Genomic DNA, 27,460 nt, shown 5'->3' on the forward strand with positions numbered 1-27,460 from the left:
CCGGAACTCTGCGTTCCTCCATATCCTGTCTTTGATGCAACTCTACTTCCTTTATTCCAGAACTGATGAAAGTTCATTTAGATTTGAAACACTGGCTCCATTCTTTCCCCACAGATGCTGTCAGACCTGCTGAGTTTCCCCTGAGGTTTTTTATTTTTGTTTCAATTTTTGCTTTTCTGTTCTCCTCTTCAGCTGATCACATCTACGGCACTCTAAGGTCTGATCTCTAACTCCCTCCAAAAACCTTGTCCGTCAAGACATACCAAGCTTTTGATCACCTGTCATTCATTGATTCCCTGTCCATTTCTTTCTAATTCAGTGCCTGAGAAGCACTTGGACATTTTAAAGTGTGTAAAGTGGACCGACTTAAAACTGGGCAACTTACACTGAAGGACAGATTGCTTTTAGAGGGCAGGGGAGTGGGAAATAGCTACAAGAGCCATTTTCATACACAGGACACTTACTATGTGATTGAACCATAGAACACCTACAGTGCAGAAAGAGTCTGCGACGTTAAAGTCACCATGTAAAATATAAATTGCTGTTGCTCGAGTCTGCTTCCAAGTGTTTTTCCTTGAGTATCATAATGCATCCTCTACTTTCCTTCTCCCAGCCTCCCATCCATTGACTCTGTCTACACTTCCCTCTGCCTTGGCAAAGCAGCCAGCATAATTAAGGACCCCATGCACCCTGGACATTCTCTCTTCCACCTTCTTCGGGAAAAAGATACAGAAGTCTGAGGTCATGTACCAACCATCTCAAGAACAAGTTCTTCCCTGCTGCTGTCAGACTTTTGAATGGACTTACCTTGCATTAAACTGATCTTTCTCTACACTCTAGTTATGAATGTAACACAACATTCTGTACTCTCTCATTTCCTTCTCTATGAACGGTATGTTTTGTCTGTAGAGCACGTAAGAAACAATACTTTGCACTGTATGATAATACATGTGGCAATAATAAATCAAATCAAATCTATGCACTCTGTGAACAGGATGTTTTGTTTAATAGCACACAAAAAACAATATTTTTCACTGCATCCCAATAAATGTGACAATAATAAATCAAATCAAATATTCATTGCTTAACATTGTACTTGCGTTCTTGAAAAATGCAATTTTAAATGAGACCTTGCTAAGTGAAGCTGATATTCCCATCACAGTTTAATTAGATTTTGTGGGATTTTCCTCATCAAAAAGCATTTTCTCCTGAGCTTAAGTAGTGTATATCCCAAAATTCCTATATTTGTAAATGAAATAACTTTTAAAGATAAAAAAAATTAATATAAAGAAATATTTTGTGCTTTCTACTGACCTCCTGCTTGCCACCACTCTCATTAACTGGCTTTGCTGTTCGCTGTCCATTCCATTCCTCAACCATCCCGCTCCCTCACACGGAGTGCAACCTTCTCCCAAAACCTTTGCGGTGAGTGAGGAGGTGGGGGGAGGGGCAGCAAGCGGGCGAGGGCTGACTTCAAAACTATGCTGATTGAGTCACACAGACAATGCTGATCTGGCATAGAACTACACTAAAATGAAAATCCTAAGTGGTCAGTGGTCCTATTCTTTCTGTCTCCGTAAAGCAGACTGACTTAAAACTGGGCAACTTACTGTCACTGTAGGGCAGATTGCTTTTAGAGGGCAGGGGAGTGGGAAATAGCTACATGATGCCATTTTCATACACATGACACTTGCTATGTGATTGAACCATAGAACACCTTCAGTGCAGAAAGAGTCTGCATCGATTCTGCGAAGAATATGTTACCCAAACCCACTCCTTCGTCCTCTCCCCATAATCCCACACATTTACCAAAGATAATCCACCTAATTTACATATAATTCAACACTAAGGGGCAATTTAGCATGGACAATCCACCTAACCTGTACATCTTTGGACTGTGGGAGGAAACCGGAGCACCCGGAGGAAACCCATGCAGACATGGGGAGAACATGCAAACTCCACACAGACAGTCACGTAAGGCTGGAATTGAACACAGGTCCCTTGCGCTGTGAGGCAGCAGTGTTAACCACTGTGCCACACATTGAAAACAGGAAATATTTCTCGGAATTATTAATATGATTTATTTGCTGAGGCAAATGTAACTAAACTGCTACTAAAACATTTAAATTAAATAGCTGTAAATTGGATTCATTGTATGGCTTATTTTCTGTTCAGTAAACCGACAAGCTGAAAGTGATGTTCACACAACTCAGCTGAAATGTATACCTGTTATTAATCCTCAGTCACAGTCAGCATAACTCATTGAATAATATACTTCAGTCAGTACTAATCTTCTTTTCACTGTAACTATAATCATTCATAGAAAAAAAGCTTCAAAAGTTGTGTTTACAATTCAATATTTTGCCAGGGTCACATATTTAACTGCATCGACGACCACAGAGTATAAGCATTTGTCTTTAATCGTCAATTCACAGATTCAGTTGTGATTTATGAAAATGAATCCAAATAGCACCTTAAGGGACAGTATTTGCAGGGCTATGGGAAGGCACGGCATGGAGGGACTAGCTAAATTGAGAGAGCTGGCACAGGCTAGAGGGTCCGAATGGCTGCCTTCTCTGTTAAAATCATTTTACAGCTATGAATATAGATGGAAGAGCTCCGATATCAATCAATTGGATGTTCTATTAAGATCGTGAGTTTAAATCATTGCTCTTATTTTGTCCTGAGCTGGTTTGCCTTATCTGGGTGGGTTTAGTCTTTCTTCCAGAAGCAGCTAACTATTAGTAACCGGAAAGGTGATTGGGAAAGATGAGATAAATCCATGTTCAATGTTCTATTGGCCTCAGAGCGGAAAAAACATTTGAGCAATTCAGAAGTCAGGAGTCGAAAATACTTTTTAACTATGAGCGCAAGCTCTTGGAGATGCAAATAATTTTCAAAGTCTGTTTTTCTATACGCCAATTGTTTCACAATACCTACATGAAATTGCAGAATGCAACACACAAAAATAACATTTCAAAAAGGGATCACTGGCTTTATTTGTGAATCTTTCTATAAGGCAAACAAACATTCAGGGCTGGAATTTTATGGAGATGGCCCAACTCTGGAGATCTTCAAAATGGTGGGCACGTCCTGGATGTTGAAGCCTGTTTTCGCTGGTGAGAGGATGGGGGTGTGGATCACATTGGTGGGACACCCAAACTCAATCAGGACCATTTGAAATTAGTGCCAAGTTCAAACAGACTCTATTTTTGCTGTTCCAAGGGCCTTAACCCACAATGTGGAAGTCACAATTTTATGGAAGAGAAAAGAATGCTCTTGAAGAGTAAACATTATCGTAACTGTTATAATCTTAAGTGATTTGAACCTCCAGCCATTTAAAGTGAAGGGTCAATATACTTCATTATTGACATTTTCCCAAGGATTATTAGTATAGCTGAGTCCATTATAAATGTTTGGCTTAGGCTCACATTTTGATTGATAGTTTTAAGTGATTATTAAAGGATTATCTGACTTTGATGTTGTAAATGCTTGTAGTTACAACAGTTGGACCTATTGAGGCAGTGTAATTTTTTGGATGATTCTGGGAACAAGACTATCATATGTGCATGAAAGAGAGCTCTCTCAGATTGCCTGGAATGAAAATATGGCAGGTAGGACCCTTTAAAGAGAGGCCCATCTGCCTTCCGGAAATTTCCCAGTTTGACCTTCTCAACCCACTGGTGAAAATCTGGCCTTTGGGAGATTACTAAACCTTCAATCTAAATCTTAGCTTGGATCGCAAGCCAACTGATAGATACATTTCAAAGATGTTTTTCCTTTGTCTATTGCATTAGCCAAACTGTTTGCAAATAAATTAGAAACTTTCAATATCATATCACTGTGAAAGCATGCCAATTTTATCTCTGGCCAAGAAGTAACAATTGTTTCAAGAAATAAACCTGAAATTTGATATTCTGAGTTAATAGGATTTCCGTAATTTAAAAAAATGCATTTAAGTTAGGGCTTTTTGGGTAAATCAAAAGTAATCCACAAAATATGTCAATAATAGGTTTCTCCCTGTATTCTAACTAATGTTTTTTGGAGAGAGGTCATTGATGCTCAAACACAGCAAAACGCCAGTTGGATCTACACAAGGCTTGGAGATATAAGCTGTAGAGTATACACTTTTTTCAGTAGTCATCCTGTTGCTCTTTGAATAAAACATTATGGGGGTGCTATGTGAAGGGGAAGAGAGAATCCTCAACCATCCTCACTAAAACAATTGTTTTTTGTGCCCTCTGCTCTGTGTAGACTGGTTGTCATATTTTTCAATTTCACCACAGTAATTACACTTCTTAACACTGTGAGGGGTTAGGTTGATAGTCCATGCAAAATTGCCCCTTAATGTCAGGGGGACGAGCAGGGTAAATGCTTGAGTTATGGGGATGGGGCCTGGGTGAGATTGTTGGTGGTGCAGTCTTGATGGGCCAAATGGCCTCCTTCTGCATGTAGGGATGCTGTGATTTGGCTATGTAGTCTTTTGAGAGATCATCCTCCATTGGAAGAAATAGCCAGACAACAGCAAAAGATGCTACGGCCTTTATCTTGGATTTGACAGAGTTGCTGGGAAACAAAAGTTCTTCCAGCAAGGTACTAGTTGGTAATTTTTGGTTTTAAAACTGACGTTTTTTTTTTATTCTTCAAGGGATGCTGGTATCACTGGCAACACGAGCATTTGATACCCATCCTGAATTGATAGGGTAGTGGTGAGCTGCCTTCTTGAACTGTTACATTCCATGTGATGTAGGTACATCCACAGTGCTGTTAGTGTTAGAGTTCCAGAATTTTCACCCAGTGATAAGAGAAGGGATGGTGATATATGTTCATGTCAGAATGGTGAGTGACTTGCAGAAGAACTTCCAGCAGATACAGTTCACGTGGATTTGCTGCCCTTGTCCTTCTAGATGGTAAAGGTAGTGGGTTTCGAAGTTGTTGTCAAAGAAGCCTTGAAGATTCGCTGCAGTGTGTCCTGCAGATGGTGCACATTACTGTCACAGTGCATCAGTGGGAGGGAGCGGACGTTGAAGATGGTGGATAGGTCGTCAATCAAGCAGAGTGCTTGTCCTGAATGATGTCAAGCTTCTTGAGTGTTGTTGGTGCTGCATTGGACAACATTCCATTACACTCTTGACTTGTGCACTGCAGATGATGGACAGGCTTTAGGGAGTTATGAGTTGAGTTACTCACTCCAGAATGGTGGCACAGTGCTTAGCACTGCTACCTCACAGCTCCAAGAACCTGGGTTCGATTCCCAGCTTCGGTCAGTGTCTGTGTGGAGTTTGTATGTTCTCCCTGTGTCTCTGTGAGTTTTCTCCGGGTGCTCCGGTTTCCTCCCACAGTCCAAAGATGTGTGGGTTAGGTTGATTGACCGTGTTAAATTGCCCTTTAGTGTCCAGGGATGTGTAGGTTAAAGGGATATGCCACCATTAAGGACATAGCATCAACATCTGAGGAATTGCAATTGAGACAGACATCATAGATTATCAGCAAACTTCCACATTTTGCACCTTTTGATGGAAGGAAGGTCCTTGGTGAAGCAGCTGAAAATGGTCATGCCTAGGACACTATCCAGAGACACTCCTGGAGCAATGTCCTGGGCCTGGGATGATTAGCCTCTTACACCTTTGTTTCAACCATCTTTCTTTGTGATAGACATGAATCCAAACAATGAAGAATTTTCCCCTTTCGTGTCCACTAACTTCAATTTTGCCATAGCTTCTTGATGTCACACTGGGTGTCAAGAACAGTCGCTCTCACCTTCCTTCTTGAGTTCAGCTCATTGGTCCATGCTTGAATCAAGACTGTTATGATGGTCAGGAGCCTAGAGATCCTGACGCAATCCAAACTAAGCATCAGTGAGCAGAATATTACCATGCAAGTGCCACCCGATAGCACTATCAAGAATACTTTTTTCAATCACTTTGCTGATTGGGCAGTAATTTCCCAGATTTAATTCGGTCCTTTGTGGATAGGATATATACCTAAGCAAATTTCCACATTGCTGGATAGATGCCAGTTTTGTAGCTGTTCTGACAGTTTGGCTGGGAGAGCAGCTAGTTCCGAGTACAAGTCTCCAGTACCATTGCCAGAATGTCGTCAGGGCCCAGGGCCTTTGCAGTATCCAGTGTCTTTAGCCATTTCTTGATATCGCATGGAGTGAATTGAATTGGGTGAGATTGGCATCTCCACTGCTGGGAACCTCAGGGAGGAGGCTGAAATGGATCCATGCCACTTCTAACAAAAGATGATTGCAAATGCTTCAGCTTTGTCTTTCGCACTGATGTGCTGGGTTTCCCCATCTTTGCAGTTTGTGATATTTATGGAGTCTCCTCCTTCTGATCTGACCCATTGGTTGTGGGATTGCTTAACCCTTAGCTCTGTTATTGAAACATGTTCCTGTTCTGCCAGGTATTGTTTCAGTACATAAAACGCTGCACTATACTGGGACCATTTAACTCAAATTTGCAATCCCAATATCTGTGCACCTTTGAACAATTATCTGTTGGCTGTGTAAAGGTTTCAGGAACATTTTATAAAATCATTCAATCACTGTATGAAGCAAGGTATGAATTTCACTACAAATATTACAGCAAAAGCAAATATAAAACAACTCTACCTGTAACAGCAATTATTCAGAGTATCATGGTATCAATTATGCCTAAGCATCCAAATAATTATATTTATTAGACTAAATTTGCTCATTTGAATAATTAATGGATGTTCAAAGAAACACAATTGCCTGCTTGATAGATCAATCTTTTCTAAAATATTATTTGTTTTATTTCAACACATAATGAAACATATTGGCCATAATTTTCCAGCTGTGCTTGCACTGAAACTGGAAAATCCCACCCAAAGTCAACAGACCATAGTGCGTCCCTCACCCACTCCGATTCCCATGGTGGGCGGAACGGAAAAATTTGCCCCATTAATTTATATGGGGCAGAATTCTACCCTCTCCTTCAGTAGGTAAACAGGCTGACAGATGATGTTAAATTGGGCATAATGCCATGGGCACCATTCCATACTTGAATTGAGAGCTCTAAGTGGGCATTTAAGAGCCTCCACCTGTCCTAACACAACTTTCTCCACAATGGATGAAGGAGAGAACCAAGCCTGAAGCCTGGTAGGCCTCACTCCTCGGGTTATTGGTGAGAGGGAATGTGGTTCCACCTTTATAGGTCCTCTGGGCCTACTGGGGACACATCAACCTTCAAAGGTCCTGCCCCTCTGTGCCTTTTCCTGCCACCAGCAGGGCCTACCACTCCATTTGGACTCCTGCCCCCACAACCCTCACCTAGGGTGTAGCCTGGCCGTACTACAACCACACCCCACTCCCATCCATCCCCCCCTCGCCCCAACGGAGCTTCCTCCCCAGCTCCACTGGGGATTGAATACAATCTCAGCAGAGTCCACAAGTGGCACTGCTGGGACCTGAGAATCGAGAGCCATCTCATTGGCAGTCAACTCAGAGTTTGAACTTCCTCCTCAGATGGGGCACAAGTCTTACCCTGAGCCAATTAACGGTCCCTTCAGGCTTTAAATGAATGTAAGGTAATCCATTAGAGCAAGCATGAACTTGGTGCCAACCTTTTCACTGGGGAAGGGGAACAGCAACCCTGGCAAAATGAAAAATGCTACTCAAGGAGTTATTGAGACAAGTGGTCTATATTCTGGCTGAAATTAAGGGTTTTGTATGTATTGTAATTAAATCAAACTAGTGGCAATATAGCTTTAATTATAATGGTCATTGCAAATCACTTACATAAAAACAAATCTACAGCACAAAAACAGGCCACCTGACCCAACTACTCCCAGGTCTCCTTCTCTAACTATCTTTCTTGCATTGAGCCTCCATTTCCCTCTATTCTCTTATCCACCCTGTACATCTCCTACTATTCCTGTCTGTAATAGAATCACAGAGATATACAGCACAGGAACTACCCCTTGAATCCAACTTGTCCATGCCAACCAGGTTTCCTAAACTGAACTAGTCCCATTTGCCTCTATCACTAAGCCTTTCCTATGCATGTACTTGTCCAAATGTCTTTTAAATGTTGCACCTGTACCTGCCTCTACCACCTCCTCTGGCAGTTCATTCGATATACGCATTATCCTCTTTGTGAAGCTTTTATTAAGTAGCTCTGATAGAAACACACAAATGCCAATATTTTGAATTTAAGATGAGACATTAAATCCACATCCTGTTCGTTTGTGCAGGTGAACCTAAACCGTGATGCTATAATTTGAAAAGAACATGATAGTTCCTCTGGTCTCCTGGCCAACATTTATCCTTCACCCAATATCACAGAAGTAATTTATCCGGGCATTTAATCTCACTGCTGTGTGAAAACTGCTCCATTTCTCTATGTTATAGCTGTGACTACACCGCAGAAAACATTGTGGCGGCTCCCCACAGGTGCAATATAAATGCAAGCTCAGTATTTGTTCACTTGTGACTGACAGTAATTCGAGTAATGTTTTTTCAAGTGGTGAAAATGTTAACGCAGGGCATACTAGTGCTGTGACTACTGCATTTTTGCTGGATGAAAATGATTCGGATCTTGTAATGGTTGTGCAGAGCAGAATTTGAAAATTTGCTGATGGCATCAAACTCAAAGGAACAGTGTGGATGATGCAAATTGCCTGCAACATGGCATAAAAGACCTTGTAGAATGGGCAGCTAAGTGACAGATGGAATTTAATACTGAGAAGTGTGAGGTGATGAATTTTCCTGGAAGGGATACAGAGAGGCGATGTAGACTGAATGGGCGGGATTTTCCGGCTGTGCTCGTTCCAAGGTCGGCAAATCCCACCCATGGTCAAGTGACCTTCCCATGGTCCGTGACCTGCCAGCTATAATTCCAGTGGCAGGCAGGATGGGAAAATTCTGCCTTAATGTCACAGTTCTGAAAAGGACCTGGGGGAGCATGTGTATCGATCATTGAAGGAAAATTGAGAGTGTGGTTAGCAAAGTATATGGGATTCTGAGCTTCATAAATAGAGTAAGAAATCTCGCAATACCAGGTTAAAGTCCAACAGGTTTATTTGGTAACACAAGCTTTCAGAGCATTTCTCCTTCTTCTTCTTCCTCGCCACTTCATAAATAGAAGCATGAGTAGAAAAGCTTTATAAAGATATGTTTAGGCCTAGAATACAGCATCCAGTTCTGGTCACCATATTTTAGGAAGGAGTGAGGATCCTTGTGATGGTGATGAAGAGATTTACCAGAATGGTTCCGGGGTGGAGGCTTTTAGTTACAGTTTAGGTTGGAAAAATTGGAATGAATCTTCTTTGCTCCCAGGAGAATGATGGATAGCTTCATAAAAGATTACAACAGGTTTGTATAAATAGACAAGGCAAAACTCTCCCATTAACTGATAAAGCCAGAGTCTTGGGGACACAGATTTAATGATTTTTTTTCTCATGTAGCAAGTGATAAATGCTCATGGGGGTGGTGGAAGCAGAAATAATAAATTCAACTTGAAGGTAATAAACCTGCAGCGATACAGGGATCAAGTGGGAGAGTGAGACTGACTAGATGGCACAATCAGAGGGAGAGTGAGACTGACTGGATTGCTCCGTGGAGAACTAACGTGTCTCTGTGTTGAATGAGTTCTTTCTGTGCCATAAACGGAACTATAACTACAGGTGGAAATTACACAAGGATGACCATGTTCAATGTGGGTGTGTACGGAGCGAACCGCGAAGGCTGACCTGCACCTGCTAGGCTCTGCTGCAAATAAGACAGAATAGTACAAATGCCAAGTCTCTGGTTTGGCCTTTCCTCACTGTGCATTTCCCTCTGCCTGTGATGTGAACTTGCTTTAGAAGGAAGCCACACCATTTTTAAATTATGTTTGTGCTAGGTATAGTGATCCTAAGCGAGCTTTTTCCTAAGCTGTGAAAACTCCTAAGTGAAGCTTGTAGCATCGGACAGTGGTTAACACTGCTGCTTCACAGCACCATGGAAACCAGGTTCAATTCCGGCCTCGGGTCACTTGTCTGTGCGGAGTTTACATATCCTCCGTGTCTGCATGGGTTTCCTCCGCACACTCCAGTTTCCTCCCATAGTTCAAAGATGTGCAGGTTTGGTGGATTGGCCTCCTAAATTCCCCCTTAGTGTCCCAAGATCTGTAGGTTGGGGAGATTAATGGGGTAAATATGTGGGCTTACAGGGATAGAGCCTGGGTAAGATGCTCAGTCAGAGACTTGGTGCGGACTTGATGCACTGTAGAGATTCTATGATTTCTTTCGGTCACCGTGAAAGAAAATTCACTTGGGTAATGTCAGGCATTGTGGCTACATGACTAGCTAAAAACTTAGTTGTGACTGATCCAATATGGTGTGAATGGCAGCATGCCAGCTTGGATGAACACTTCAATGTTTGGTATTTCACCCTGTCATCTGATCTTCCAAAGGTTCCAAAGGCAGCTCAAGTTAAAGTGGTTGAGCATCTTGGCATGATGCTGTCAAAAAAATCCATAGAGCAGAGTGGGTAGGTGTATTGCTCTGTTGATGGTTAATTTGGTGCGCAGACAAACTCCTCTTTGTTCTTTAGACTGATACTGAAAGTCTCTTGAAGGCTATGTTGGCTTTGACTTTTCTTGCTGGTGTCATGTGGTCACTATGGACAGCTTGAGAGAGTGTGATGTCAAGATAAGTGAACTTATCCAATGCTGATAGCTTCAATTCATGGACCTTGGGCTGGAGGTGGGGCTCTCCTTTGCTTCATGTCGATCATAAAGCCAGAATTGCCACAAGCATTGGAGAACATGTCCACGCCCCATTCCACGCCCAATTCTGAACACGCAGCCAGTGAACAATTATTAGCAAACGGCAGATTGTCAAGTATGTCCTTGGAGGCATTTATCATTGCCTTTGTCCCAGCTCCATCATCTACTTACTACAAGCCCAAATCAGCATTCTGGATTACACAATAACTGTATGGACAGAAGATTTGGAGCACTGCTTCTTTTACATGGCTGTAGCTAACGCCATTTTTGAATCCAAAACAGCGTGAATGCTATCAATTTTTTTGTATTTTAAAACATCAAAATATCGCAGCACAAATTCAGACTCATATCCAGGAAACATGGGCCCATGTGTCGAGTGAATGCAGGCACCCATTTATGCAGTAGATATACAAACTATTTCTCAGACAAATCATTGGATAGCTTTGCCAGAACTCTCATCATAGAATACTTACAGTGCAGAAGGAGGCCATTCAACCCATCAAGCCTGCACCAAAGCTCCCACAGAGCATCTTACCCAGGCCCTTTACCCATAACTCCACATATTTACCCCACTAATCCCTCTAACCTACAGAGTTTGGGGTACTAAGGGGCAATTTAGCATGGCCAATCCACCTAACCCGCATATCTTTGGACTGGGAGAAAAACCGTAGCACCCATTGGAAACCCATGCAAACTCCACACAGTCAGCCAAGGGTAGATCAAACCCGGGTCCCCAGTGCTGTGAGGTGGCAGTGCTAATCACTGTGCCATTGTGCCGCCCAGGATTATACCAGGTATGAGGTACCAAGATTATATACCAGTTATGCGGTTTGAACAACGGGCAGGATTTTCCAGCCATGCTGGCTCCAAAGACTGGAAAATCCTGCCCGAGGTCAACAGACCTTTGCATGGTCCATCCCCCCACTCCCCCTCACTAGGATTCCTGTGGTGGTTGGGAGGGGCATATTTCAGTCAATGATTTCTAAAATCGGAACCATGCACAGAAGCAATTCCTGCAAAACTGAAATGGGGGTTTTAAATATTAGTTAAATATCAAAGGTGCTTCAAAATGTTTGCAATTTTGAAAATTCAATTTAAATTGTGCTGCAAAAGCGCTCCCATTGAGCTCATTATTTACTTAATGGCAGTGTGCAGTGGATCTGGTGGCATTAACCAACACAAGCATTCGGACTGCACCTGGTCCCTAGTGTTATTATCAATTCATTTTGCTCCTTTTAGATTGATGAAGAGAACCTCTTCAGCTATTTGAAATTCTGCTTCAGCATCAATGAATGACTTAGAAGCACTATAGCCAAGGCATTAAAAATGTGAACCTTTTAGAAAACTGAATTCTGTGGGAAAATTAAAAGGATCAGCTGGGCACCATTTTGATCCTTCACTAATTGTTTGAATGTTTTTTTTAACAGCATGTTTCACACCCCCTGAGGAGAAGAAAGCATATTATACTTACCGTAATGAGCACTTGAAAAATGAGCTTTTGTAAATGGAATAAAACTGCAGTTGCTAAAAATAACGGACTGCATCACAGCAATCCTAAATCCTGTAAAGCTGCTCAACAAGTTGTTAGTGCGTACAACCATTAGTAGCTTTAAAATCAAGGTATAATATTTGAACATGACTTAATACAATTGGTGTGACATATTAAAATGCACTACATGTGATTTCAGTGCTTCTTCATAAATTGAGGTCATGTCACAATCTCTAAAGAAGGCTCTCCTACCCAGCAGGACTCCAAAAATAATGCATTGTGCAAATCAGTTGAGACATTTTGACGGAGTTTAAAGTTTATTAGTGTCGCGAGTAAGTTTACATTAACATTGCAATGATGTTACTGTGAAAATCCCCTAGTTGCCACACTCCAGCGCCTGTTTGGGTACACTGAGGGAGAATTTAGTGTGGCCAATGCACCTAACCAGCACGTCTTTTAGACTGAAGGAGAAAACCAGAGCAACTGGAAGAAACCCATGCAGACATGGGGGGGATGTGCAGACTCCACACAAACAGTGACCCAAGCTGGGAATTGAACACAGGTCTCTGGTCAATTGACCTGTAAATAATCTGCCAAACTTTCCATGCCACCCGTCACAATTCCTGTGGCAAGCAAGAGGAGAAAATTTATCCCTATATAAGTGCAAGACTTTGTGTGTGGGCTACATGATTTTCTGCAGCATTATCCGCATTTTCAACACCAAATAATATTTATGACATTGGCCGATTGGTGTTATATTCATGTATTATTCAAGGGGGATGGCATTTTTCTAACATCTTCAAGACAAAGTGGCTTTGAATGTTTTACATATTCAAGCAATATAGTATTGACGTCTTTTTTAAGGATTTGCAACTGAAATCAAAATCCAAACTTAATCAGTGTGCATTGTTATGTAACAAGGTCCTAAAACACTGTTTTTCAGTGATGAGAAGCATGGAATTACACAAAAACAGTGCTGGCACGGTGGCACAGTGGTTAGCAAAGCTTCCTCACAGCACCATGGATCCAAGTTCAATTCCAGCCTCAAGTCACTGTCTGTGTGGAGTTTGCATCCCAGGGTCTGTGTGAGTCTCTTCCAGGTGCATTGGTTTCCTCCCGCAATCCAAAGATGTGTGGGTTAGGTTGATTGGTCATGATAAATTGTGCCTTAGTGTCGGGGGATTAGGACTGTAAATATGTGGGGTTATGGGGACGGGACCTGGGTGGGATTGTTGTTGATGCTGACTCGATGAGCTGAGTTGCCTCCTTCTGCACTGTAGATTCTATGACATAGGACGATTAAATGATGGAAGGACAAAGGAGTGCTTTGAAGAAGGTGATTTCAAGAGGCATTTATTTTCTAGGATGAAGAAACTATCTGTAAACTTTGACTTGTAGAAATCCCTCAACATCAAATATTGCAGGGATTATACGCATGAAGATAAAGTGTCAAATTTATCTATGGCAATATCTTCATGGTCTCGCCTGCAAGTTCCATTGCAGAACCTCACAAAATGCTTGTGCCTCTGCTAATAGGGTATTGGTACAGCTTCACTTTAGTGACCCACTGAATTAAGTTAGCACCACATCAACAACACAAGTTAGCAGCAGGTTCAAAGTAATAAAGTTCACATTCATGATAGAAATGTTGTACAAGATTATATCTTGTATTGAGGTACATCAAATCTAAAGCACAGAAATAAGGCCTTTCGACCCAAGCAGTCTTTTACCAGCATTTACAGAATCATAGAATCCCTACAGTGCAGAAGGAAGCCATTCAGTCATTGCATCTGCACCAGCTCTCGGAAGGAGCATCTTGCCCAAGCCCATCCCCTACGTTTACCATGGCTAATCCAACTACACATCTTTGGACACAATTTATCATGGCCAATCCACCTAACTTGCAGGAGGAAACTGGAAGCACCCAAAGGAAACCCAAGCAGACATGAGGTGATTGTGCAAATTACACACCAAGAGTCACCCAAGACTGGAATTGAACATGGGTCCCTGTAGCGGTGAGGTAGCAGTGTTAACCACTGTGCCACCATGCTGTCCTCGTGTTCCACTTAGCCTATTCACATCCCTCCACATTGTACCCTTCTATTCCTTTCTCCTTTGTGCTCATCTAATTTAGAATTAAACACATCTATACTACAAACTCTAACAGCAGGAGGCATTTTCATCAAAATAATCCAACTAAAGACTGAATGATATAGTTTCTTTTCTTCTTTTGGAAGATTATTATTCATTGTTTATTGGAGCTTTAGGACATGGTTATTTTAAATTACATATCTAGCAATTCCGAGGAAATTAGTCTTAGCAGTATGATTGATAACAGAAAATAACTACAGAAAAGACTGGGCGTGTAAGTGTGAACAGAGCACTGGTTTTTAAAGTTGGACTATTCAAGCCAAGACACTATAGAAGAGAAAGAGGATGGGGTGCCACAGTGGTTAGCACTGTTGGGTTACAGTGTCAGGGATCTGCGTTTGATTCCAGCTTTGAAAGACTGTTTGTATGGAGTTTGCATGTTCTACCTGTGTCCGCGTGGGTTTCATCCAGGTGCTCCGGTTTCCTCCCATAGTTCAAAGATGCACCGGTTAGATGAATCGCCAAATCTAAATTACCCCTTAGTGTCCAAAGATGTGTAGGTTAGGAGGGCTAGCCATAGTAAATGCACTGGCTTACAGGAGTAAGGTGAGAGGGATACTCTTTCAGAGAGTCAGTACAGACTCGATGGGCAGAATGGTCTCCTTCTGCACTGGAGGAATTCTATGGTTCTAATAAACATGAAGTTCACCATCAAAAGGCTATTTACCTTTCAAATAAGACAAATAACGTATAGGAGTGCATGTCAGCAAAGTAACATTTTATAGTTTAATGAAGTGATAAAAACAGCAGTTTCAGAATTGGCAACCCATATTGCCTTTACTACTTATTACCTTATATATGGCAAAACTGGACTTAATGTCTGAAAATGTTTAACAGGAACTCTTGAATTTTCCAGTTAAGTCAGTTCTTTTCTTTTATACAACAAAGTGGCTTGTGTAGGATTAAAACACATTGTTTTATACCAGAACACTGATTATCTGTATAGAAAGCCACAGTTCATACCATTTGCCACATATATCTTTCAGTGGCCAGAAGATTATTGTTACAATATATGTAAATCTATTGAAGCCGACCAGCAGCAGTTTAGAATCATTGACTGAACAGATGAGGACAATGGAGCTCGTGGAAATAGAACGCAGCTGTCTCTAGCCTTCTGGTGCAAATTCCTGGATACTATACGTTGCATAAAAGCTTAGCAATCCTAGAGAGCTTTTCAGGATTTTTATAATGTCATGAATAATGGCTTCCTGCCCAGTGACAGGATAATCATGCACAGAATTGCAATCCACTTTACAAAGCCTGATTGGTTGAGAGCACGTCCTACAATTGGTGAATGTCTGATCACTGATTACGTTAGAAGCCATTGCTTAATTACAAATTAATTATAAAACCAACCCACCACTCATTTCCAGTAATTGCTGGCACACCATTCAGAAGCCCAACAAAATACTCTTTGTGAAATGTTTCTGCATGTCCTGAAATCACAGCGAGTCCAAACCTACGTCCACGAATGCTCCCCATTTCTGAGCCCTAAATTCACATCTTCCTCTTAATTTCTCTCCTACCTCCTTGTACTGCCTCTGCCATTGCACCCAGACTACTTGGCACAATGGTTAGCACTGCTGCCTCACAGTGCTTGGGACCCGGGTTCGATTTCTGGTTACGGTCACTATCTGTACGGAGTCTGCACATTCTTCCCGTGTCTGCATGGGTTTCCTCTGGGTACTCCGGTATCCTCCCACAATGTGAAAGACATGCTGGTTAGGTGCATTGGTCATGCTAAATTCTCCCTCAATGTACCCAAACAGGCACTGGAATGTGGCGGCTAGGGGATTCATTGCAATGTTAATACAAGCCTATTTGTGACACTAATATATAAACTTTACACAATACACTTTCTGTTCTCTTAATACCATTCCCACTGAACTGCTGATCTCCCAACTTCTCTTTCTGATCCCCATGTTAGCTGATATTGTTAACAGTTTCCTCCTCTTCAATTCCATTTTCATCACCTCTCTGTTCAAAAACCCAAACCTTAACCCTTCCATCCTTTTGCAAGCTACCTCTCTCCAGTAGCTGACTCCCCTGGGAATAGGATTAGGCATGATGTGGCGATGCCGGTGTTGGACTGGGGTAAACACTGTAAGAAGTCTCATAACACCAGGTTAAAGTCCAACAGGTTTATTTGGTAGCACAAGCCACTCGCTTACAGAGCGCTATCCCTTCGTTAGCTGAGTGGGAGTTCTGTTCATAAACAGGGCATATAAAGACACAAACTCAATTTACAAAATAATGGTTGGAATGCGAGTCTTTATAGGTAATCAAGTCTTAAAGGTAGAGACAATGTGAGTGAGTGCCTGGGCTTGCAAAACCCTCACTAACTGTCCTGGCTGAAGACAACATACATCTCTTTAATCTGTACTTAACCCTCTCTCCACTCACATTGTCCGTACATTTAAAACTTGATTACCTGGCTTGTGCTACCAAATAAACCTGTTGGACTTTAACCTGCTGTTGTGAGACTTCTTAATGGGATTAGGAACAGCCACTGCTTTTCAAAGCCCGAGAGAATTGCACCTTGCAAAATTTTGCTCCTGCTCTCCTGTCAGCACCCAAATTCATTTATCAACAATAACAACTTATATTTAGATACTCGTCCTTAATGTAGTAAAAGGTCGCACGCTGCTTCACATGAGAGTTATAAAGAAAAATTAGATATTGAGACCCATAAGGCAATATTAGGGTAGGTGACTCAATGCCTCGTCAAAGAGGTAAGTTTTCAGGAGTGTCTTAATGCAGAAAGGTAGTTAGTTGTGTAATTGCAACAAAATTGCCTATCACGACTTCACCTCTCTGCACATTCAGAACACATTCACAACCAGCTAAATCAATTATCAGAACATTTGCATGCATTTTAAAATTAATTTTGTATTTTCCGTTGACTATGAATGGAAAACTCATGTACCTGATTTGTGATCAGCAGGTAACTGGGGGAAGAATGCAACAGTCACAGACACCATAAAGCAAATTACAGTGTGAAATATAAAAACAGCTTACAAAACGTAAATAAATAAGTTCCAGAGTTAAGCTGTCATTTGAAAAACAATGATTGTTCATGCCCGCCATGTGATTTATGTTACCTCAAAACTCATGCCATGATTGTCCATGAAAAAGCCCTGATATCAAAATCATTCCCTAAGAGAGGATTTTTGAAAATCTGCTTGTAAAATTCTACTGAAATAGTGAGCTGTAAATTCATACCTGCACCAGAAGCCTTGGATGTTCTTGAGTCTCCTTTGGAAATGGACCTCAGATTTCATTTTAATAAAGCCCACTGCACCTCCAGAGGTAGCTGCCCTGACACTGGAAATTAATTCAGTAGCTATGTTGACTGAGACAACAGTTGCTCAAGATATAGGCTACAGCCAGGAAAAAGATTAAATAAAGTTAGTTCCCTAAAGGCCTGCAGCTGAACTAGAAAGACTAGTCTGAGCTATCAAGCTATTGTGGTTGTCCAGGAGGAAGTGGAAACAGTGCAGGAGTCTTAGAACAAAGAAAAGTTCGGCACAAGAACAGGCTGTTCAGCCCTCCAAACCTGTGCCTATCATGATGGAACTTCATTAGATGCTTGCTGAAGCCGACAAGAGATAGACTGACTACAAATACCAATTCTAAACCATTGAAAACAAATCCTTCCTTCCTTCTCTCAGATATCTTCCTTCCAGATATCCACTGCTTGCTGAAGTCCAGGTCTGAGGCATTCAAGTCAGGTGACACTGATCTATACAAAAAAGCCAGACATGATCTAAGGAGATCTATCAAAGATGCCAAAAGATAACATCGGACAAAGCTAGAGCCCCAGGTTAGCCACACCGACCCCCACCAACTATGGCAAGGTCTACAAGACTTAACAGCTACAAGGTGAAGGCATGTAAAATCGCGGGCTCCCACGCACCCCTCCCTGATGAGCTCAATGCATTCTTCACCTGTTTTGAGCAAGAGGTCAATAAGCTTACCAGAGCTTGGTATGGCTCCTGCTCTGCCCAACGAACCACAAAAGGTCGTGAACGTAGCCCAATCCATCAAGCAAACCAGCATCCCATCCATTGATTCTGTCTACACTTCCCACTGCCTCGGCAAGGCAGCCAGCATAATTAAAGATCCCACTGAACATTCTCTCTTCCACCTTCTTCCTTCAGGAAAAAGATACAAAAGTCTGTGATCATGTACCAACCGATTCAAGAACACCTTCTTCCCTGCCGCTGTCAGACTTTGGAATGGACTTACCTTGCATTAAGTTGATCTTTTCCTACACCCTAGCTATGACTGTAACACTACATTCTGCACTGTCTTGTTTCCTTCTCTATGAATGTTGTGTTTTGTTTGTAGAGTGCACAAAAAACAATACTTTCCACTCTATGTTAATACATGTGACAATAATAAATCAAATTAAATCAAAAATTCTTTTTATACTTAAGTTGGTGTGATCCTGATTTCAAGCACCTCCATTTTCATAGCAATTCCTCATAACTTGCTTCCATTCCAATTTGATAGGGCCTGAGAAGGTTGGCAAGTCCAATATGCAATCTGAAGACAGCTAGTGATTGAAGGGTTGGGCAGATGAGATGTTTAAAGGTTCATACACTCTCCCAATGTCTCAAGTTCATCTCTGGGTGTTTCCAAATGATCCTGTTCCATATTGGTCGGTCATAAATCAGGGTCTCCCACGAGCCAGCGGGGATATGAGGGGGTGCAGCCACACCAGTAGATCTCAGTAAGTTTCTGAATTTCAGCAGGGCTTCTACCTGTTACACTATGTTGCATTATTTTTCAGCTATCAAAAGGCTTTTTCAACCTTGTTCTGGAATGGGGTAGAGCTGAGACCAAACTGGACAGCGTATTGGAGAATGGAATTGAGGCTGCAACTCAAATGAGGATTGTCAGAGAAGGAGTTTTGCAACATATTCTCTCCAGTGAATACCATCACTTATGTTCACCTCTCCATGTTTGGCTCACAGCAGGATAGATAATTGAGTCATAGCTTGCCCTGACAGCATTGAATAAACCATGCACATGTTTGTCCATGAGTTGTTCTTTCACACACTTTCTACTTGCCACTTATTTATAACATTGTGGGTTTTATGCCTACAGATATCTGTAGGACTGCTGCTTTTCTCTTGAAATTTCCAGCCTGCAAAAACTTTCTGTTTATGTCCCGCATTTATGTCTTGTATTTGTTAGTCCTTTTCACCAATCCTCAATGTTTCCTATTAGGGAGGCCAATAATCTCTTCACTGAGCTTGTCATGGTGAACTTAAGGCATGGTGGGCAACTGTAGCTCCTGATGGCTGGAAGTTGAGAGATTAGCAGTGAGGCGCTGACTGAGAAGGGAAACCTTGGTGGGAACATTGAGGCCTTTGTTATTAATTTTCTTGCAACATTGCTTCAGCTGCTCTTACTGTTTGGGACCAGCTGATGGAGATGGCAAATCAAATAGATAGAGATGAAGATCAGATAAACAGTGATGTAGATCAGATAGATAATGATGTAGATCAGATAGACAGTGATCAGTCCAGCAGACATTAGTAGTTGCCATGGCACAGGTGATGTGATGTGGAGATGCCGGTGTTGGACTGGGGTAAACACAGTTAAGAAGTCTGACAACACCAGGTTTAAGTCCAACCGATTTATTTGATAGTAAACTCACAAGCTTTCGAGGTTAAACTCCTCATCAGGTGAATGGAGAGTTCTGGCCTCAGACAGAGCATATAAAGCACAGACAGTTTACAGATTACTGATTAGAATGCGAATCTTTACACCTAACCTGCTATTCAAGTCTTAAAGTGGCCGACAATGTGATTGGAAGGAGCACTGATCACAGGTTGAAGAGATGTGTATTGCCTCCAGACAGTGCAGTAAGTACAGTACAGTAAGTCTCCAGACAGTACATCTCTTTAACCTGTGACCAGTGTTCCTTCCAATCACATTGTTGGCCACTTTAAGAATTGAATAGCAGGTTAGGTGTAAAGGTTCACATTCTAATCAGTAATCTGTAAACTGTCTGTGCTTTATATGCTCTGCCTGAGGCCAGAACTCTCCATTCACCTGATGAAGAGTTTAACCTCGAAAGCTTGTGAGTTTACTATCAAATAAATCGGTTGGACTTAAACCTGGTGTTGTCAGACTTCTTACAGGTGATGTGGACAGTTCTGTCAGGCCTTCTTCAAAGAATGACATAGTTGTGCAAGTTCCAGCATTTGCACTGTGGGTGTTGCAATGATCTCTTGTGCTTGTCTTGCTGTTGGAATAGGATGTGATTATGACATGGTCACGTTCTACACATTCCGTCAGGAAGAGGACGCCAATGGAATTCATTGGCTATCAAACCCTTCCAGAGGCCAGCATCCACTGCCAATGAACAGGAACTCATGTTCAAAAAGTTGCTGTGAAGTGTATTCGTTTCACATACAAAAATGAGGGAAACTGGAGGCTGGAAATTTAATGGGGAAGGAGTTTTGCCAACACACAAAGCCCATATCTAGCCATAACTGGAGGATGATGTTCAGCTCTGCACACTGCATCTACGAAGCATCTGGTTCACTAATGTCCTGTAGGGAAGGAAATCTGCCATTTTCACCTGGTGTGGCCTACATGTGATTCCAGAGCCACAGTAATGTGCTTGATTCTTAACTGCCCTCTGAAATGGCCTCAGTTCAAAGGCAACTAGGGATGGGCAATAAATGCTGGTCAGCCAGCGACAGTTTTGGATAGAACATGAAACCGAGACTCTGTTAGTGCATGTAAAAGATCATACTTCACAATTCCAGGACGACTAGGGGAATTCTCCCAAAATGGTGCGGCACAGTGCACGGTGGTTAGCACTGCTGCCTCACAACGCCAGGGATCTGGGTTCAATTCCCAGCTTGGGTCACTGTTTATATGGTGACTGCACATTCTCCTCCGTGTCTGCATGGGTTTCCACCTGGTGCTCTGGCTTCTTCCCACAGTCCAAAAGAAAGACATGCAAGTTAGGTACATTGGCCATGCTAAATTCTCCCTCAGTGTACCTGAACAGGTGCCGGAGTGTGGCGACTAGGAGATTGTCACATTAACTTCATTGCAGTGTTAATCTAAGCCTGCTTGTGATGAATAAATAAGTAAACTTAAACTTAAACAGTTATCCCTCAACCAATAGCTAAAAGTGGTAATGTGGTTATTTACGTTACCGCTATTTCTGAGAGTTTGCAGTGCATGGATTGGCTGCTGCGTTTCCAACATTACAATGGTGCCTACATTTCTAAACTATTTCAATGTAGTCATAGAATCCTACAGTGCAGAAAGAGACCATTTGGCCCATTGAGTCTACACCAACCACAATCAGGCCCTATCTCCATATCCCACATATTTACCCACTAATCCTTCAAATTTATGCATCCCAGGACACTATGGGCAATTTAGAATGGCCAATCAACCTAGCTCACACATCTTTGGACTCTGGGAGGAAACTGGAGCACCTGGCAGAAACTCACATAGACACAGGGAGAATATGCAAACTCCACACATGCAGCGACCCAAGCCGGGATTACGAACCCAGGTCCCTGGAGCTGTGAAGCAGCAGTGCTAACCACTGTGCTACCGTGCTGTCCATTAGTCATTAAAGGTGCTATACAAGCACAATGAGTTTCATACCTCTCTGACGGCAGTGCAGAATTCACTCTGTAACACTCGCTGCAAGGACTGCAGTTTGTGGATTGGTACAGCTCCACTTTCCTGAAGCTTCTCCAGCAATTCAATGGCTCGAGCTACATCTGGAAAGAGAAGTATCAAAATAGGAAGTGGCAAGAAGCGAGGTGACTCTCATTTCTATTTCGGATTACAATGGATAAGACATTAACCCAAATGTAAAATATAAAAGTCCTCCCACTGAAGATCAAACAATATTCTGCCCTTGATACAACAACATGTGGATTGAAACAAAATGAAATAATTTAAAATCATGATTCAATAAACTCATATTAAAAGTTTAATGAATAGTTTAATTTTATATTGAGTTAATAATGTTTTACCTACTGCGAAGGAAGTGAATAGAATCTATTAAAAAGCCATACAATTTCCCACAAAGTCTTTCATACTTTCAAATCTATTAACATTTAAAACAATACTAATTCCTTTGGTAAAATGGCCTTTCTCTTCAGTCACGGTGTGGAAATGCTGGCATTGGACTCAGGTAGGTACAGTAAGAAGTCTCACAACACCAGGTTAAAGTTCAACACGTTTATTTGGTATCACGAGCTTTCGGAGCACCGCTCCTTCATCACGTGAATGTTTCGGAGCTCTCGGAGCAGTGATACCAAATACTCACTTGATGAGGGAGCAGCACTTCAAAAGCTCGTGATACCAAATAAACCTGTTGGACTTTAACCTGGTGTTGTGAAACTTCTTATTTTCTCCTCAGTGAGTCTAAACTTAAATATCACAAGGAGCCCATTAGCGAATTGCACAGTTATCTTCCAGATAATGAGTTAACTATAACAATGTGCTTATTAGCCTTTCCTTATTCACAAGCAAATGGAAGAGTTGTATAAAAAAAACGCATTATCTCAAGCTACTTGGAAGGCAATTATTTTCTCATTTACAAGTGCAGAATAAAAATTTCTGCTCACTGTTTTGCTCACTCTACTGACCATTAAGAAAGTATGGAATGAGAAAAGACAATTTGGCCCATCAATTTTATTCCTACCAAATAGATAATACATCCAATCATTGATTATTCAACTCCAACCCCAGTCAATCTAATTGGAAATATTTTTTCTTATTAATCTCAGTGTGTTGGATTGTATTTGTTACTGAACTTCAGAAACCATCCACTGGAACAGACTGAATTTACCTGGAAGTACTAACTTCAGAAGGAAATATTAGGAAAATATTTTAATTAGATCCAAGCTTAGAATCATTAAATCCCTACAAGTGCAGGAGGAGGCCATTCTGCCCACAAAGTCTGCATTGACCATCCAACACAGCATCCTACCCTGGGCCTATCCTCACATATTTATCCCACTAAACTCCCTAATCCTGGGTCAACTTAGCTCCACCAATCCACCTAACGTTTACATCTTTGGACGGTGGGAGGATGCTGGAACATCCGGAGGAAACTCACACAGACAATTCCACACAGCTACCCAAGGCTGGAATTGAACCCGGGCCCCTGGCGCTGTGAAGCAGCAGTGCGAACCACTATGCCACCTTAGATGTACAACGTCCTCTCATCAAAATCACTGATGAGTATGGTGAAAATCTGAGGGCCCAGTAAAGACCCGGCAAAGACCACTTGTCACAAGTACATTTCCTTTGTGCGTACACTCTGACTTGCTATATACACCCCCTACCTCTCAACCAGCTTATCAAGCTAAAGATAGGACCAATTCCATACGCTTCTATTTTTGCTAATAGTCTCTAGTGTGGAATCTTGTTAGATGCTTCCTGAAGTCAACAAAGAGATAGACTGACTACAATTACCAATTCTAGGTAATTAAAAACAAGTTACAACACATCTGCAATTTTGCATCCACTTGTCACAATTTTCCTCTGTTAGCTTAGATATTACTTGCAGGTTTTTATTCATGTTACCTTTTGGAACCTCTTAGTATTTGTATCCCTGTTACTTTTAGAGCTTTTTCAGTCTGGTAAGTTTCAACTTTCCCTTGCATTTGTATAATCCTTTCCTTTCAGCTTAATATTGTTTTCTACCTTATTTGTTTACCTAAGGTTTTGATTTTTATGTAGTACTTGTACGTTTTGTATTGTATCAAATACTTCATTGAATATTCATATTGTTTCTCACATCTTAATTACTTGCTCCATCAATGATGAAGTACCTTGAACCCACATTTATCATCATTATTCTGTGAAATTGAGAGCAATTCTTGCATACTCATCCACAGAGTGAAATACGAAAGTCTAAAAGTTTCTATCATTGATTTCCCATTCCAACAGAATTGAAGTCCTTCTAGGTGGAAGTCAATCAGAAATCATCGATTTGATGTAAACTTCCTTTTTTCACACTATTAATCTCATTGTAAAAACCACTGGCAAAGTGATACCTCCTTGAATGAAGTGTAGTTGGGCTTCGAATGGTGTATTAAGTCAAAACTGCTCCTGAACAAAACTCTGGGTCTGAAAAACTAACTGTATATTTTTAGAATATCAAATTTCTCCATTCCATTATAAAAATTCCAGGTACTTAAAATAATAAAAAACTCATTCAGTTTGTTTATTAATCCCACTTGTGTTTGTCAATCTTAATTTTGCTTCTCATAAAATTATAAAAAAAACAAATCTGTTTGTTACTTCCTGCTTTGCGGTCTGCGAGAATTCTTCAATGTGATTAGTTGTATGGCATGCTCGATAATGTAACTATTGCTGGAAGCCAGAAATCTCCCTATAACTGGGACCAGAGTGGAATTAGCATTAGGAAAGGTGAAATCTAGACTGATACATCCATGTACAGCTTTCCGTGAGGGCAGCTGGGTGGATCATCAGTTTGAGGTGAACTGAAAAATCTAGGCCTCCATTTTAAGTGGTTTGCTATGCTCAAGCACCTCAAATCAGTAGAGTGAGCAACACAGCAAAATTGCCATATTTGAAGACTATACTTTCAAATCAGGTGCTGCAAACAAATGTATTGTCCAAGAGTCTGGATTGTTTTAGAGACAGCCATACCAATTACTTTGCAAATGAATTCCACTAGCCATGCAAAACCTTAAAAATGCAGATATTCAATTCCATCAGATCAAAAGTAGCCTAAATATATTATAAATAACAAACCAGTAAATCTAAAGTCCAACTAGTAACTCATTATTCTACTGGCAACAACAGTTCAATAGTCCACGTGGTGACATTTATATGTTCAGAAGTCAGTCATGTTGTTCAAATAGTTGAGTACTTTTGTGTTTCAATCTTTAAATCAATCTCCCCAAATCACCATTGTTGCATCATTACTTTTGAACAAAAACAATAGCCCAGAATGGATGAGTGTGCGTCTGAATGGAGCAGCCATCATTAATGTGCAAATTGTCAGCAACTGGTGGTGAAGAAAAGATACTCCGTGGATTGCAAATTGCCAGCCAATTTGCATCATTCCACCTTTAGCTTCACAGAAACAGCATCTTGCTTTTTCTCTCATTGATTTTCATGACGTTTCTGTACATTATTTGTCCATTGAACGCACCACAAGGTTGTGCAATTAATAGTGTAATTACCCTTTCAATAACATGATAGTGGTCACAGCTGACCAACAATCTCTCTCACCAAGAACAGTCAGAATGTCAGCCACATGTTGCACATTTTGGCTATGAGATTTTTGAATTCTAAAATTTTAGGCACCCCATGAAGGCAAATATGTCTACCTGAACCTGCAATTCATGATCAAACTCCTGTGCTGCCAAAAGAACAGCAAATGAAAGCATTTCCTTGGTCAGCGGAATGAATATGTAGAAAACATACTCCAAATATCTCTCTGCTCACTGAACCTGCAATTCATGACTGAACTCTTGTACTGCCAAAAACAGGAATAACAAACCTGTCAGATTAGTCAACAATCATTCCACGAATGCTTCCTCAGTGTCCAGCTGTCTCATCTTCCCATTTACTTTCTTATTCTGATTCCACTAATATGCTCGTTCATCTTTTCTTCACACTTCTGGATCATATCCTTTAAAGGATAAGATCCAGAAATATTGACTACCCAGGTCTGGCCTGTTGTACACTTCCACATTTTTGTTTTATGGGGGTGGGTTGGTGGGGGGGCGCGGGGGGGGTGGTGGTGGATGTAATCTGTGGAAAATAACTGATCACAGCTAAATGACTGAAGTGGAAGATTTGAAACAGGAAAGTGCTAGAGTTTTCTGAAATAACTTGGGTGGTCAGGAAAAAAAATTGCAGAACGTTTCCTTCAGAGAATTAAATAGATGTGCTCAACAGGCCGAGTTCTATTTCCATCAGTCGGTTGCCGATAAGCTCCTAACCAATTACCACGGTCAGGGAAGATCAGTCAATGCCCAAACACTAGACAATGATCGACAGATACATCGTCATCAAACTGTGGAATTGCAAAAAGAATTTGAGAAAAAGTACAAACTCAATAGCCTGGCAGGTAATAGAAGATATGCATTCTCAGTGCATCTCTAAAATAATAGAAAATCATAAACCATTCGCTCCATCCTTTCCTGCATGGGCTCTGTGATGATGTAACGTGCGCAAGTAAAGCACATGAGCATAAAGAGGCTATTTGAATCATAGAATCAGAGAAACTCTACAGTGCAGAAAGAGGCCATTAGGCCCATCGAGTCTGCACTGATTGCAATCCCACCCAGGCCCTGTCACTGTATCCCTACATATTTGTCCGCTAATCCTTCCAACCTATGTACACCAGGACACTAAGGGGCAATTTAGCATGGTCAATCAATCTAACCTGCACATCTCTGGACTGGGGGAGGAAACTGGAGCACCCAGAGGAAACCCACACAGACACAGGGAGAATGTGCTCTCATCTTTGAGAAAGAATTGCCTTTATATAACACCTTTTATGACCTCAGGATGTATCAAAGTTCTTTGCAGCCAAGGAAGTACTTTTGAAATGTAACTTATATCCTAATGCTGAAAATATAGCAACCGGATTGCATGCAGCGAGAATCCGCAATCAGCAAGGTCAATATGACCAGATTATTTTCTTTGAAAAGGAAGGTGGGATTGATTGCCAGAACTCTACAGATAGCTCAACTTCTCTCCAACTAATGCTGTGACATCTTTTATGTGATTGGGAGCAGGGCCTCGATTTAATATGTCAACAGAAAAGGAACAGGAGCCACCACCTATAATGTCCTAAATGAAACACAGTGGGATAGAGAGATTCCACTGGATTGCCCCTATGTATCCTGTGCACTTTGCCCAAAATCACACATCAAGGAATTGGAAGCATACATTACAACCAGCATGAACTGAGTCAGCTCAATCCTGCGTGCAAAGCACATGCTGGAAACAGGGTTCCCCTTAAAACTATCCACAACCCAGATTGACTCAGTCACCACTGAAAGTTTCTGTCGATTATACCCACTTGCAGCCT

At 41.4% G+C, this 27,460-nt stretch overlaps 1 protein-coding gene across 2 annotated transcripts in view; it reads right to left on the minus strand.

Moving 5' to 3' along the window:
- The window catches only part of lin7a (lin-7 homolog A (C. elegans)), an 82,953-nt gene that overhangs the window by 34,007 nt on the left and 21,486 nt on the right, over positions 1–27,460 (minus strand). For both annotated transcript variants that reach the window (XM_080191158.1, XM_080191157.1), the window contains exon 2: positions 22,030–22,148. In XM_080191158.1, the coding sequence (XP_080047284.1) occupies positions 22,030–22,148 (119 nt within the window). The remainder of the gene's footprint in view (positions 1–22,029; positions 22,149–27,460) is intronic.

The sequence above is a fragment of the Carcharhinus amblyrhynchos genome, chromosome 6 (genome assembly GCF_965287045.1).
Source record: "Carcharhinus amblyrhynchos chromosome 6, sCarAmb.v2.hapA, whole genome shotgun sequence".
In the NCBI taxonomy this organism is placed as follows: domain Eukaryota; kingdom Metazoa; phylum Chordata; class Chondrichthyes; order Carcharhiniformes; family Carcharhinidae; genus Carcharhinus; species Carcharhinus amblyrhynchos.